This window comes from Carcharhinus amblyrhynchos, chromosome 14, assembly GCF_965287045.1.
Source record: "Carcharhinus amblyrhynchos chromosome 14, sCarAmb.v2.hapA, whole genome shotgun sequence".
Taxonomy (NCBI): domain Eukaryota; kingdom Metazoa; phylum Chordata; class Chondrichthyes; order Carcharhiniformes; family Carcharhinidae; genus Carcharhinus; species Carcharhinus amblyrhynchos.
In genome coordinates, this window is record NC_137337.1 from 40,851,910 (window position 1) to 40,868,463 (window position 16,554).

The following is a 16,554-nucleotide window of genomic DNA, read 5'->3' on the forward strand; positions in this document are numbered from 1 at the left end:
AGCTGTTTTTATTATGAGAGAGCATTTTCATTTGTATATCTGCTGGTGGTTAAGAACAACTTCTAGTCAAATTGCTCAAAAATAGTTGCTCATAAGGACAAAATGTTTTACAAATTATAGAATCCCTAGAGTGCAGAAGGAGGCCAATCAGCCCATCAGGTCTACACCAACCACAATCCCACCCAGGCCCTATCCCCATGATCCCACATATGTACCCGCTAATCCCCCGATACAAGGGCCAATTTAGCATGACCAATCAACCTAACCCGCACATCTTTGGACTGGGAAGGAACTGGAGCACATCCACGCAGACACAGGGAGAACATGCAAACTCCACACAAACAGTGACCTGAGGCTGGAATTGAACCCAGGTCCCTGGTGCTATAAGGCAGCAGTGCTAACCACTGTGCCACTGTACCGCCCACATAAATAACTTAAGATCAAAAGAGAAATCAGCCAAATCATGGAAAATATTTGTATCTGACCACATTCCACATAAGGGTAATTAGCTGGTTTGCTCTGAATACTGGTAGCAACAATTGAATGATCACTGCAGTTGCTAGTTTTTTAACAACTGGTTTTGTTCAACTATTAACTACTGTAATCTGGTATATTTGAACTGAAAAACCTCTGAACATCACTGAAAGCAACATGAGATGCATCAGGAATTGTGGAATTGCCATGGGATGATTGTAGTTGGGCACATTTTTGGATTTTAAATCCAACAGCCATCTGATCTGGCCAGGATGCTGCCTTTCTAGTGACTGCATTATAAATGAACAGAATATTAACCCTAATGAAAGATCAGCAAAACCCAAATGATGAGAGTGGGCTGTGCCTCCTTCACTCAACAGCCAATGTGAACAGGTGTTCTAGTCAGCCTAGCAAGTGGCTCTGGGCTGCAGAACGTTGCCATTGCTGGGCTTCTTTTCCAGGATGTGGAGATGCTGGGTTGGACTGGGGCAAACACAGTAAGAAGTCTCACAACACCAGTACAAGTCCAACAGGTTTATTTGGTAGCAAAAGCTTTCAGAGCGCTTGCTGCTCCTTTGTCAGGTAAGTGGGAGTTCTGTTCACAAACAGGCCATATAAAGACACAAACTCAATTTACAAAATAATGGCTGGAATGCGAGTCTTTACAAGTAGTCAAGTCTTAAAGGTACAGGATTGCAACAGGCACCTCCAGATGCTGAAAAATGCCCTCAGAAGAACGGGATATTGCGCTCGACTCATCGATCGACAGTTCCGATGCACCACAGCAAAAAACCGCACTGACCGTCTCAGAAGACAAACACAGGACACGGCAGACAGGGTACCTTTCATCATCCCAGTACTTCCCCGGAGCGGAGAAGCTACGACATTTTCTCCGGAGCCTTCAACATGTCATTGATGAAGATGAACATCTCACCAAGGGCCATCCCCACACCCCCACTTCTTGCCTTCAAACAATCGCGCAACCTCAAATAGACCACTGAGCGCAGCGAACTACCCAGGCTTCAGAAGATCAGTGACCACGACACCACACAACCCTGCCACAACAACCTTTGCAAGACATGCCGGATCATCGACACGGATGCCATCATCTCACATGAGAACAGCATCCACCAGGTACATGGTACATACGCTTGCAACTCGGCCAACGTTGTCTACCTGATACACTGCAGGAAAGGATGTCCTGTATGGTACATTGGGGAGACCATGCAGACACGACGTCAACGGATAAATGAACACTGCTCGACAATCACCAGGCAAGAGTGCTCTCTTTCTGTTGGGGAATGTTTCAGCAATCAAGGGCATTTGGCCTCTGATCTTCGAGTAAGCGTTCTCCAAGGTGGCCTTCACAACACACAATGTAGAGTCACTGAGCAGAGACTGATAGCCCAAGTTCCACACATATGAGGAACCTCAACTGGAATCTTGGGTTCATGTCACACTATCTGTAACCCCCTACGACTTGCCTGGATTTGCAAAATCTCACTAACTGTCTCGGCTGGAGACAATATACATCTCTTTAACCTATGCTTAACTCTCTGTCCACTCAGATCATCTGTACCTTTAAGACTTGATTACCTGTAAAGACTCGCATTCCAACCATTATTTTGTAAATTGTGTCTTTATGTGCACTATTTGTGAACAAATCTCCCACTTACCTGACAAAGGAGCAGCCCTCCCAAAGCTAGTGGCTTTTGCTACCAAATAAACCTGTTGGACTTTAACTTGGTGTTGTGAGACTTCTTACTTCTTTTCCAGTAGAGTGATCTTGCATTCAGGTGGAAATGCTTTCCTCCACTCCATTCACTTGCGCTCTGGGTCTTAAGAAAGAGTCTGCTCTGTCTTCCACCTCTACAGTTACAAGGTCCACCACTCCTCCGAAACATCTCTCTCCTCAGATGAGGCAAGAGAGGATGGAAGGAGTGGGAAATCTGGAGTGTATAACTTGGGCAATAACGGCTGTTGTTCTGAGTGGTGGTAATGAGCAGGATCAGGCATGAATAGAACAAGACACAATCTAGATTGTCTTTGCATGATGTGAAACAAAGAACGACAGAAAGGGTTGGCGGGGGGTCAGGAAAACACTCCAAAAGGCAGAATTCCATAAATGGAAAGCTGGAATTCCTTTAAGATTTGGAAATTTCTGCAAATGGAATCAGGCAAGTGCAGTCCCACCTAGCTGGATTGTAATGGAAAGACACTGGAGGATTGTGTGGTCAGCCATGTCAAAGGTTACAGATGATCGAGAATGGAAAGTTTACCTTTGTCACAGTCAAATAGGATGTTGTTTAGAACATTGATAAGAGCCACTCTGGTACTGTGGCAGGGGTGGAATTTTGTTTGGAGAGATTCAAAGATGAAAGGTGAGATTTTCCGGCTGTTCACACTAGCAGGGTTTTCCAGTCCAGCCGTCAGCAGCGAGAGGTGTGTTCAACGGGAAAAACTGTTGACAACGGAGGGACTCGACATTCCTGCTGTCACGAAACATGTGGCGGGTAATTCCCCCTGGAGTTCTGGACTGAAAAACCTCTAAACATCACCGAAAGCAACATCAGATACGCCTGGAATTGTGAAAATACCATGTGATGAGTGCAGTTGGGCACATTTCTGGACTCTAAATCCAACAGCCATCTGATCTGGCTGGGATGCTGATTTTCCAGTGACTTCATTATAAATGAACAGAATATGAACCCTAATAAAGGATCAGCAATATTCGATAAAGCTCCCTAATTCTAGTAAAGATAACAGATTTGGAAGGCAGCATCTTGAAGGGTTTTGGAGAGGAAAGGGAGATTTGAGCTGGGGCAGGAGTTGTAATGGGGGTCAAAGGTTTGTTTGTTTTGAGAGCGATGATGACAACAGATTTAAAGGGAAGGACAACACCTGAAGAGAGAGAGAACCATGAGCAATGTTGGCTAACATGGGGACCAGGAGGGGAAGTTGGATGATTAGCAGTATAGTGACAGTAGAATAGAGTGAACATTGTGCAGGTGTTGAAATAAATCCTCAGAGGCCAGTGTTCCTTCACGAGATTCCCTTTTGTTTACAAACTCAGTTCCACTCCTAAGAGTGCTTCAGGTACAAAGTCAAAATCCAGAAGACCTGACGCTCCCATATTTATATTCAGGTGAGACTCCCTGATTGAGCAGGCAATTATGGCCTCAATCAGGGAACTCATACTCCAAGAGCCCAACCTCATGGGCCTTGTTGAAGTTAGTACAGGTCTCATGGCAAAGCTAAACTCAGAAAGGACATAAGATAGGAATGAAACTACAGCAAGATGCAAGTTCAGGGCTAGGGCAAGGAGGAGCACTAAATGAAGTTTGGCCAGACGGGTTGGTGGAAAATAGGGACTCGGCAGAAGCAACCGATTAAACCATCTCAATTCTAGTGACAAAGAAATCCATGAAACTAGGTTTAATCCAATAGAAGCGACATGTGTCTGATATCTGTTCATCTCAGGACCTGCCCACACTGCAAAGCAGCAGGAAGATGACACCAAGGAAAAAGCGGTTCAGCAAAACCAGCTGAGCGAGGAATTGGTGCAAAAGGATCCAAAACTGTAATACTGCACTATAACAGGTCCCAAAGTTTTTCGTACTTACTCCATTCTGGGTATGTAGAAAAGATCTATCTGGTGGCTCTGTTTAATAGGCAATATCTCTCATTAAATCAGGTATTACTCTTGCGAGTGTAGTTGTTTTATTTTGGAATAAAATCTGTTTGCTGATCAGGATACCAGAGCCAATTCCACAAACCCAAACATGAGCAGTAGTAGCGTTTTACTATGCTGGATAGTTACTGGTAATTGGAGGTATTTTACAGGGATTTGATTATATAACAGCAGAAAGCTGCTCCTGTATTTTGCACTAATACTCTCCAATTATCACACATAGTTTTTGATAACCAGTCATTTACAATTAGAAGTTTGTTTAATACAAGAGAGAATCTGACTTCTAATCTGAATTTCTACCTGTCACCTTGCAATCAATAACACAAATGTGTTCCATCTTTGAAGATTACTTTGCTTAATGCAATTTGAATCAAACCAATTTTGATAGCCGATGATGAAGTAAAGGTTATTGTATTTTCATTACTGAACCACTATTGATTTACATCAAGAGAAAAGATCTGTGTTCAAAGTACATGTATAGGTACCTGTGTGCAATGATGGTTAGCATTATGGTACCACTAACTTTAATTCTGAAGGTGGTTTATTGCTAATAATAGCTTTTTGCCCCATATAATTATAGAGAAAGACAGAAAGGATTTTTTTTGTGCTGCAACTGGGGTCAAAGTTACTGCCTGCAGGAGGTCAATTTTCTACCTAGCAGCAATATTGAAAATGGATTACTACTAGGCCCTCAATCTTAGTTCATCACTAATGCACTCTGCAAGTCCTCTCACAGTTTGCAAAGGTTAAGTTCTATTCCCAGAGAACAGAAATCTAATCATGTTGGTGAAAATTGAAATGGAAGAGATAAAGAACTAAGAAATCATTCGGATCTGACTTACAGTCGTCCAGTGATCACTGAGAGTGGATTCTGTAATGCAAAACGTGTGCAGCAGAAATTTGAATGTTTAAATTGAAGATGTTATGCACCCTTACCCTCCCCCCCGCCCCCCCACCCCAAAAAATATAAATTTTGGACAAGACTGACTTTTCAATTACAGCAATAAAATGGTAACTGTCTTGTGCAATGGAAGAGCCAGTTAAATTGGTGGTGTGTGTTAATGGTGCAAGTACTACAACGGAAAGGAATATTAACTGAATCACGCAATAATCCATCATTGCTACATTTTGTTAAAACAAGGTCCATTAAGCTATAGGCTGAGAATAATTTCATTTTTTAAGTTGTACTGGTTATGGTGTTGACCAGTAGCCTAGAGATTCCATTGCGGACCACTGCATGATTCAATTCAATATGGCATCAAAAAGATGACCTTGAAAGCTGCTGAACTGTTGCAACAATAACTGTTCCCTCATGATGTTCAGGGAAAGGAACCGAGTCTCGACTACACTTGTTTATCAGGTTGTCTCTGACTGTCTTTGGGGGAAGTAGAGTTGAGCAATAAATCCTGCTTTGCTATCATCGCCCAACCACAAATCAACATCTCTGTAATTAATTTAAACAAAGATTTTTTTATGGAGAATCAAACACCTCGCAGACATCAACGAACAAATATGAACTTTTCTCCATTATAAGTCACAAAGCCCCGAACGCAATTATGAACTGAAAATGAGACCACAGATTTTGTTTCATTAGATTTTAATCAAATTAAATATCACATTCCACAATTACATCAGTAACTTCTTCTGGTTAAAATTATAATAGTTTAATTGCACAAAGAACATCATTCTACAATCAGTCCTCACACAAAATGACTTGCAAAAGGCAGGACATGAGGATTTGTAACATCAACTGGGCATTGAACCTCAATTTTTATGCTGGATTTGCTGGAACCACCATTACATTCATTTGTTGATGGAGTGCAATAGCATTTTTTAAAATCAGGCCACATCATGCTGAACGGGTTTATGAAATAGTTATTCTCTGTACATAGACTATGAACAAGTATTGATTTTTTTTAAACCGGTTAAACAGTCTTTATCAAATCAGTGAACCATTTGGTAACCATATCAAAGCAAAACATTGACTCTAATCAGAAACTAAGGTCAATTAAAGGAAGAAGGAATTACTAAGCACAGTCATAGGAACCTCTAGATTCAACTTCTTCACTTCCCTTCTCCCCAGTTTGTAAACTGGGAATGACACAAAAAGTGGCCAGGAATTGCCTTGGGTCTGTTCCCGATCCTTTGCCTTAACATCACCAAAATCACAATGAAACCTTAATTTCCCTGCACAGAAATCATAGAACCCTAGAGTGCAGAAGGAGGCCACTCTGCCCATTGAGTCTGCACCGACAACGATCCCACCCAGGCTCTATCCCTATAACCCCACATATTTGCCTCACTAATTCCTCCAACCTACAAATCCTCGGATACTAACTAAAGGGCAATTTAGCATGGCCAAACAACCTAACCTGCATATCTTTGGAATGTGGGAGGAAAGCAGAGCACCCAGAGAAAATCCACGCAGACACTGGGAGAATGTACAAACTCCACATAGGCAGTGACCCAAGCCAGGAATTGAACCCAGGTCCTGGGAGCTGTGAGGCAGCACTGCTAACCAATGAGCCACAACGCTGCCCCCAACACACTGACAGCGCAGAAGCATCCCTGAGGAAATTGGTCACAAGTAGCAGTCTACCATCTCTTTTCATTTACCACGCAAAACTTGAAGTTTTTTGAATTTATTTATTTGTATCATGAGTAGGTTTGCATTAACACTGCAATGAAGTTACTGTGAAAATCCCCTAGTCGCCACACTCCAGCAGCTGTTTGGGTACATCGAGGGAAAATCTTAGTATGGCCAAAGCATCTAACCAGCACGTTTCTTGGACCATGGGAGGAAACCAGAGCACCAGGAGGAAACCCACACAGACATGGGGAGAATGTGCGGCCTCCACACACAGACAGTGACCCGAGCCGGGAAACAAACCCGGGTCCCTTGCGCTGTGTGTGCCATTGTGCCGCCTACAATAATAAATAGTCAAGAACAGAATTCCGTTCCAATATAATGATAATTTATTCAGAGTAGCATTTAATATAAATCTTGTTTAAATACCATGAGACTAACAAGTAACTTTATCAATAGACTGAGTGGTCACAAAAGGGTAAATATCAGTGTAGAAACCACAGTGAAAGTTGTTAGAATAGGGATAAATAAAAAAATCTTTACAGTATTGAGGATTGGCCATCCTAAAATCTCCCTCAGTATACCTGAACAGCTGCCAGCGTGTGGCAACTAGGGGATTTTCACAGTGACTTCACTGCAGTGTTAATGTAAGCCTACTCGTGAAACTAATAAATAAATTTAAACTTCCAGCTCTGCAGATTTTGTAGTGCTGTCGCCACCACCACCTTTTGTCCTGTTTGTTTAATTTACCACAATATTCCACTCTGCGTTCTGCTGCTGCTGGGGTTGCCAAAACCAAAGAAGGCCATTAGTTACAGCAATGGAATAATTTGGATTAAGGTCCTGAATTTCTGTTCCATCACCTTAATAGTTCACAGGAAATTTCACTGTTTTAGGACAGGATTTTATCAGCCCTGTGATGATGGGGTTGGAGTTCAGGAAAACAATGGGGCAGCCACGTTGGCTGGTTTTCCAGCTCCTTCCTGCCCCTGGAGGACTTTCCAAGGGTTGAGCTGGGAGCAGGGCTGGCTGCACATTCCACAGAGGCAACAGCTAATTGGCACAACGCTTATGTATAAACAGCCCGCTTAGTGGCCACGTCGCGACAGTGCCAGTCTTTTGCCATTAGTGAAGGAGCCCTTGCCCTCTGCTGAAGCTGCCAGTGCAAATGAGGCACCCTGCTGGCAACAAGCGGAAAGGCCAGTGGTGCTGGAAGCTATACTGGCCCAATGATGGGACAGCAGAGATGAAAGGCCACTGCATTATCTGTCACATGTTCTATAGAGATGGTTTGACTCAAATCCAATTACTCTACTGGCTTCTAGCCTCCTTATTTCACAAATTCTGGCCAGGCACCCCAAGGGCGGCTCCATGTTGAGAGGCTTCATGTTCACCTGCCTGGCCTATCAGCACCCACCTCTCTCAGACATAACTGTGCACCTTCTGCTTGAACCTTTAGTTCTGGGAAATCACCCCCTTATTAGGGTGGCGAGTGTGAAGGTGGCCATTAAGAGGCCATCTCTAAAAGGTGTCAGTGGCCACTATTGGAATCATTGGAAAGCTCAGGACCCCCATTTAGTCCCAATGTTGAGGTCCAGTTAAGAATGGTGGATGGTCTGTGCACTTGGGCGGGTCAATCAGAGCTTTGGGCTGCCAGCAGCCCTCACCAGGAAAAGTCAGCATTGTCAATATAGGTGGGAAATTGCAAGGACGCTTTAAGATGAAGGCAACCTCTGAAGACTTCGCAAATTATTGAAAGTTAATGTGGCCACAGCTGTCAGACCATCATGGCAAGAGATCACTCCAAAGGATGGCAGGAATGACCGACTGGCATTCCTGGCACTGGAATATGGCAAGCTGGAGTTACAGGAGTTTTATCTGGACCCCCAACCTGTGGTTGGAGATTGCCACCACATAGCTGCCAGGATCTCGTCTTGGTGGGGAACCAGTCTGATGTCAGGACAATACCAGTGGCATCACCAATTTGCTCCCAATTTTGGTCCCTTAGTTGTCCTAATTGACTAACCACCACTGCCAGCCAGCCACTGTTGTCTCTCATTTGGAGACAAGAATATGACAGCATGCTGACCCAACACACTATTTTCACACTACCCGGAGCCCCCTGTGAGGCTGGTCATCTCCCCCCACAGCTCTGGGCCCCTCCCTCAAATGCCAGTGAAAGCAACAAGAGGCATATTTCTTAACTGGCAGTTTAAGTGACTCTACTGAAACATGTCACTCTTGCCATCCTGTACCATTTTGCCAGTCTGTCTCCTAGAGTATCCCTAAAGGCTCCATAACATTTCAGCCCATGTGTCTAAATCAGTTACAAATTAATGTTTCCCTGCTTTCACAAAGTTCTATGCATCTTGTTTCAACCTTCAATTCAAACCAGACTGTTAATAATAGCCAGATGGCAAATATCCCTAAGGGACCAGATTAACTTTTTTCAAATAGCATGGCAGATCTTACAAAAATCCGAATCACAAAGGTTAGAGTCTTAGAGAAACTCAAGGGGCTAAAGGTGGACAAGTCGCTAAGACCCAATGAACTCACACTAGGGTTTTAATGGAAGTGGCTGCAGGGATAGTGGCCCTATAGGTTGAAATTTTTGTAACTCGCTAGATTCCGGGGGGTACCAGAAAACTGGAAAACAGCCAATGTGATGCCTTTGTTCAAAAAGGAAGAAAGGCAGAAGGCAGGGAATTATGGGCCAGTTAGTTTAACACCTATAATTGGCAAGATGCTGGAGTCAACAATTAAGAGGAAATGGCTAATCATTTAGGAAAACTGAATATTATCAAACCTAGTCAACATGGTTTACCAAAGGAAACACATTTGTTCAAAATCTTTGAAGATGCAAAAGGGAGAGTAGATTGAGGGGAAAGTGCAGATGTGGTGAGTTTGGATTTCCAAAAGACATTTGACAAGGTGCTGGGTAAGAGGCTGGTGCATTAAGTAAAAGCCCATGGAATTGGAGGAAGTGTGTTAGCATGAATTGAAAACTGGCTGTCACATAGAAAACAGAGTTGGAATAAATGGGTCCTTTTCACAGTGCAAAGATGTAACTAGTGGAGCACTGCAGGGACCAGTTCTCAGCCCACAATTGTTCACTACTTAAGTTAATGAGGAAGGTGCAGAATGGAAAATTTCCACATTTGCCAATGATACCAAGATAGATTAGGGCATATTGTAATGAGAACATTGTGATTCTGCAACAAGAAATAGATGACAGGTGACTGGGCAAAAACCCGGCAAATGGAGTTTAATGTGAGGAAGTGTGAGGTCATGCACTTCAGTAGGAGGTATCAAAAGGCAAATTATTATCTAAATGGAGAGAGACTGCAGTCAGTGAAGTACAGAGGGATCTAGGTGTTCGAGTGCATCAATCAGAAGAAGCTAGCAGGCAGGTCCAACAAGCAAACAGCATCTTGGCCTTTATTGCAAAGGGGTTGGAGTTTAAAAATAGGTAAGTTTAGTTGAAATTGTACAGGGTGTTGGGAAGGCTTCACCTGGAATAGTTTTGGTGCCCTTACCTAAGAAAGGATAGAGTAACATTGAAGGCAGTCCAAAGGAAACTCACCAGGCTAATTCCATGGGTGGGAGGGTTGTTCTATCAAGGAAGACTAAATAGTCTGGGTCTGTATTCCTTGGAGTTTAGAAAAGTGAGGGGTGACCTTATTCAAACATGTAAGATCCTGAGAGGGCTTGGCAGCACAGATGGTGAAATGTTTTCATTAGTGGAAGAGTCTCAACCAATGGGATAGAACTACAAGATAAAGAACTGATCATTTAAAAGTGAGGTGCGTCAAAATTTCTTCTCACAGAGGGCGGTGAAATTCTGGAATTCCTAAAAGGGTGGAGGAGGCTGAATTATTAGAAGTTTTCAACGTGGAGGTGGATAAATGTTTGATAGATCGAGAAATAGAGGGCAATGGGGAAATGGCACAGAAAATGAGTTGAGGCTGGCATAGATCAGCCGTGACCATATTGAATTGTGGAGCAGGCTTGATGGGCCTGGTGGCCAACTCCCGCTTCTATTTCTTGTGTGCTCTTGGGTTAATAAATTTGGTGATGTTTATATCTGTATAATGAGCTTCCCACTACATATTCCCATCATTGTTAAAACCGTCTGATCCCAGCTACAAAATACTGCACAATTTGCTCCAGTCTCATGTCATTTGCTGCAACAAGCTTCATCCATTTCTTTGTTTCCTTTGGACTTAACTGTTCCAGTGCACTCCTGGCTGGCCTCCAACACTCTATCCTTTGCAAACTCGAGGCCACACATCAATTCGCACCAAGTCACCATCACCAATGTTAATACCTAGCTTTGTGGATGTACAGCCAAGAGCAATTAGGAATATGCCACAAAGGGAAAACAAACCATGCACAAATAACCTTCCCTTTAAGAAACGTGCATGCCACAGCCATGGATCATTCTTAACGGGAACGTGTTGTCAATAAGCCAGCCATGCACAACAGACAGAAGTTGGAGGTAGTACTGCCAATCACCCTGCGCTCATTGATCTACTGTAGCTCCCAGACAAGCCATGTCTTGATGTTAAAATTCTCATTCCTGCTTTCAAATCCCTCCATGGCCTTGTCTCTCCCTACTTCTGTAATGTCCTCAAGTCCAACAACCCACAGAGATATCTGCAATCCTCCAATTCTGGTCTCTTGAATAACCCTGATTTTTAGGCATCAGAATGTCCTCCCTGTGACTCCCAACCTCTCAATCGTCCTTTAAGAAGCACATTACAATTTTGACAAAGCTTTTAATCATCTGCTTTAGTAGCACCTTATCTTAATGGGTAATTAATTTACTTTAAAACTGAAATGTCTTGGAACATTTTATTACATTAAAAGGCACTAAATAAATATATATCTTTTTCTACTAACAAATCCATTATTTTTCTAATTATTGTATCATTTATTTGCAGTTATGCAATTGCTCCACCTCGCTACAGAAGATTAATCTTATGAAGGGTTTCACACCTTCTCAGCTCCAGATCTGTGCTATCTGTTGTTGCTAGCATCTTTGTTAAGGTGTCACTAATATTAGTATGAATATATCTCTAACTCCAGACTTCTATTCCTCATCCTTCTTGGCATTCATATAAAAAACATGTAATTGTTCAAAATATTCCTGTCCTAATTTGATCTTTCAGCTACTGATGTCACTAACTTCCTTTGATTCTAGTCCTGTTAACTACCACATCCCCTGTCTCACTAGTTTATATGCTCATCCACTGGTACCAGTCTGATTTGAATGAAGCCAATTCCTCAGAGCATCTTCCTGCATTTCCAGAATGGGTTTCTTTTGGTCCCATAGGATAGATTTTCCAATTAATAAAACCCTTCACTGTCGCCGGGTCGAAATCTTGGTGCTCCCCTCCCAGCAATGCTTCCCATATTCCTACACCCCATGGACAGCATGACTTCAAGACAGTCGCTCAGCACCACATTCTCAAAGGCAGTTGGGGATAGGCAACTAACGCTGGCCTAGCCAGTGATGCCCACATCCCATGAAAGAATAAATGAAAACACATTTCAAATCATACACATTTGCGATACTAAATGTTGTGTATACCTAAATGTTTAGGTATACACTTCATACCTAAAACAGGATGACTACAATATTTAAATAAAATTGTAATCACATCATTTCAACCTGAATGCAAGACATGTGCATATCTTTCTGTCTGTTATTTCTTTCCCGTTCAGCCTTGGTCCAGACTACAATAGCTGGAACTTTACCATCCTGCCCGCCATGGGAATCAGTGCAGGTGAGGGTGGACCATGGAAAAGTCCGTTGACTTCAGGTGGGATTTTCTGGTTTTTGGGGTGAGCGAGGTCAGAATATCCCGCCCAATGAGTTCAAAAACTTATGAAGCTTTCCACCGAGTCCAAGAATTTCAGTCTCCCTGAGCTCCCACTTAAAAGTCCATTTATTTTAAATTGACCTGAATCATAATTATACATTCTATTCCCCAATAGCTGCACTTGGAACTGAGATCTATGGTAATGAACTAACCCAGAAAACTGCATTCAAGCAATGTACTCAATGATCCTTAGTTCCTGCCATTGTTAATGGAATTTCCCATTGAATCCACCCCCTTCCCGGCTGGGAGACCCACGGCAGGGGTGCACCGTCAGCTGGACTAGAAGATCCCACCAGCATGAATGGCCGATAAGTTCCAGCCTATGTGTCTTCCAGCGTTGCCTTCATCCCCAGCCATTCTCAATTTAATTTCAATTGGAATGCAAAAGCTATTCTCCAATTCCCAATGTGTTTCCCCATAAACAGTCCAAGGATGGATCAGCAGATTGTTAGCTAGGTAGCTGGATACATTCCCACAAGATATACTTGTATATAAATGGCACCTTATTGTATCAAAATATCTCAAATATTTCACAAAATGAATTACTTTGTAAGAGTGAAGTGAGTTTGGAAATCCAATGATGATTATTTCAGTTTCAAGTGCACTAAACTGACAATGAAACAAGGGTGTCTACCTACCACATCACAGCCAAGGAGCAACTATCTACCAAGAAACCAGAGTCATGCAACCTTCCACGAGACATCATTTTAACTTTCCGGCCACAAGCTTTGTAGCTATTTCTGCAGCTAGTTACCAGTCAGTTAGTACCATATCTGCTTGAAGACATCTTGATATCTGCATTACTATGGTAAGACAGTGAAAATGTAATCAGACAAAACATTCTTTTCTGTTCGTAATGCATGTATTTATCTAGCTGATTCATTAAAAGTCCAAACACCATCAAATCTAAACTGCAGAAATTACAATCATCCTTACTTAGGAGACATTTTATTTTTATTTCACCTTGTTACCCATTCCTACCTAATTTATATCAAACTTGGCAGTGTATCTGGGGTTTAGTATTTTTAAGAAAGAAAATTAGTGAAGAGAAATAAAATTATTTTTTAAAATTCAGGGGGTTTGCTGAACATTATGGCTGTTGGCAGAAAGTGACAAATAGGTTGCATTTCATTTGTTATGACATCATATTTTTATCCATGGTTCTAAAAACTATTTTTTAACAAATGCCAACACAGTACCTTTCTGTTGATGAGATGCAAGTTTTCCAGTGCTAAGAAGACTTGGGTATTTGAATCTTGCCAACATTGGATACATGCGTGCGCATGTGACAAAGTGGACGAAAGCAATGGAAAGATTATCCCAGGAGCCTCCACACTTATCGTTAACCTGGTAAAAGTGCAGCTAACTTTCTAAGTTGCAGCTCAAAGGTTTAGCTGTTAGGGAGCAATTCGAATGCTCTACGGTGGAGTAGATACACCCACATTGCACATTCATCCTGAAATCTACACAGAATTCAAGGCAATCCAATAATCAAACCTGCCTGTTATGCAACGAATTCCATTCATTCTTATCACTTCCATTATTGAAGGTTATCCACTCTGAAAGGAAATGAATAATTTGATGTTGCCTCTGATAGATACCAGCAACATGCTCATGCAGTTGTCTCTGGCTTCTTCTGTGAATTTTTTTTGCTCAGCATTGTTACAAATCCATTACCGACTTGATAAAGACTGTTTAAGGAAACCGTATCTCTTAGTAACGTGGTCTCCAAAGCATTAACAGAATTTTGGACACAAAAAGCAAAAAATTGCAGTTTTGAAATTACAGCAACCAAGCAGTTATTGGCTATAGCAACATCATCACATAACATCTGGTCATTCTAATCCTTCAGAATGAATTTAGAGTGAAATCAAAATGAGAGACTGCCCCTGTGAAATAAATTTCTATCAAACAAGACCATACATCAAATCACAAATAACGTTGGCAACCTTAATAACTTCTGAAGACTATTAAAATAAAAAGCACTTGAAAGGGAAACAGCAAGTAGCAAAAAGCAGTGGCATCCTATATCCCCTGACTCCAGTGCAGCTTCAGACTATCGTATTGCATCAAAGAAGCATTATTCATACTTAAAACTCATCTTCTGAACTGTCAGCTAATAGCATCACCCGATCTTGCATGCTCGTGAAATCTTTAGGCTGCAATTTCAAACAAAGATATTAGCAGTACTTTGAACTATCACACATCTATCATAGATACACATTTTATAAGATTTTGCAATTAAATTTTTTACTCCGCTCTTAAAGTTACAAAGCCAATGTTCAGAATAGAGTGAACAAACCCAAATCCATTCCTTGCTTGCTCCAAAAACCAAATTCAAATTCCAAATGAAACCAATTCAAGGTCCCCACATGGGAGACAAACAGATCCAAGCTGACAAGATGAGGCATTGCACCCCATCTTGGGCTTGATCCAACATTTAAACTTAGCCAAAAGGCCAAGAATGTCCTAAGAATATCCCAATCATTTCATAACCAATTAACTAATTTTTAGGTGTACTTACTGCAGATAAGTAGGCAATTTGGTTGCCAGTTTTCTCACAGTGAGATCCCATAAATGGCAATGAAATAAATGATCAGTTAATCCTATGTTGGCGTTGGCTAAGAGTTAAATCCTGTCAGGGTAACAGAAGAAATCCTGAGCTCTCATCCAAAGCAGCGCTCTCTCAGTACTGCACTATCCTATTACCCTAGATTAAATACTTAAGTCCTGGACTGGGAGTTGAAGTTACCAGGTGACCGTGGTACAATTTAGCTAATTGACAATTTTTAAAAAAGGTAATTCTAATGGATGTAAAATTTACGTGCAAAACATCCGCAATTTTCCAATGCACAGTGCTGGTGGGTTTGGTTCTCAACCTGCAACACAAACTGTGAAAATATGCCCCATAATATCCATTAGAAAGATCTGAATTGTACATTAAGTCTACGGAAATATGTTTTTGTTTCATTTTATTACTGCTTAAAAGTTCAACGTGTATAGATTCAATTTAATTTAATTTGGGTCCACTGAAATTAAAATTTTGTTCAAATTCTTAAAAGTTAAATTATTAAAACAAATTATTCAGCACCAGTATGTTACACTAAACTAACAGCCATTAGTTAAATATGAGAAAATGAGAAGTGATATATAGAGAATGAATAAAACAAACTATTTGAATTTCACACCAAAATCAATACAGAAACTCCTCCACAAAGGAGGGAGACAAAGAACTTGCATTAATATAGTATGTTTCACAACTTTGGGAAATCCCACACTTGTTATTTGCTCAAGGGATGTGACTATTTGCAGCCCTTCGCTAATTGCCTTTGAAATAGTTGTGAGTTATCTTCCTGAACTGCTGCAGTCCTGGTGGTGTAGATACATCCACAGTGCTGTTCGGGGGGGAGGGTGGGGAGCTCCAGGGTTTTAACTTAGTGTCGATGAAGAAATGATGGTATAATTCCAAGTCAGGATGGTGTATGGCTTGGAGAGGAACTTACAGGTGACAGTTTTCCCATGTGCCTTCTGCCTTTGTTCTTCTAAGCGTTAGAGTTGGGTTTGGAAGGTGCCGCTGAAGGAATCTTGGTGAGCTATTACAGTACATCTTGTAGATGGTACAAACTGCAGTCATGGTGTGTTTGTGCTGGATGGAGCACATGTTTAAAGTGATGGATGGGGTGACAATAAGTAAACTGCTTTGTCCTGAATAATGATAAGCTGTTCTACATTATAACAGTGATTGTATTTTGAATTACTTAATTGATTGCAAAGTGCTTTCAGACATCTGGTGGTTGTGAATAGCACTTTATAAATGTAAGTCCTTTTTTTCTGGAATGTTGTTTCACTATGTATACTTGTCTGAGAGCCCAGTTAGCTATTAGAATAACTGAATCTCTGCTCCCCAGATGAAACAT

The 16,554-nt window shown here is 41.6% G+C and overlaps 1 protein-coding gene across 4 annotated transcripts in view; it reads right to left on the minus strand.

Annotated features, from left to right (window-relative positions):
- Nucleotides 1–7,409: 7,409 nt before the first annotated feature.
- The window catches only part of LOC145352631 (uncharacterized), a 142,751-nt gene continuing 133,606 nt past the window's right edge, over nucleotides 7,410–16,554 (minus strand). For all 4 annotated transcript variants that reach the window (XM_080202768.1, XM_080202769.1, XM_080202767.1 and 1 more), the window contains one exon: nucleotides 7,410–14,796. In XM_080202768.1, coding sequence (XP_080058894.1) covers nucleotides 14,728–14,796 — 69 coding nt within the window. In that variant the 3' untranslated portion in view covers nucleotides 7,410–14,727. The remainder of the gene's footprint in view (nucleotides 14,797–16,554) is intronic.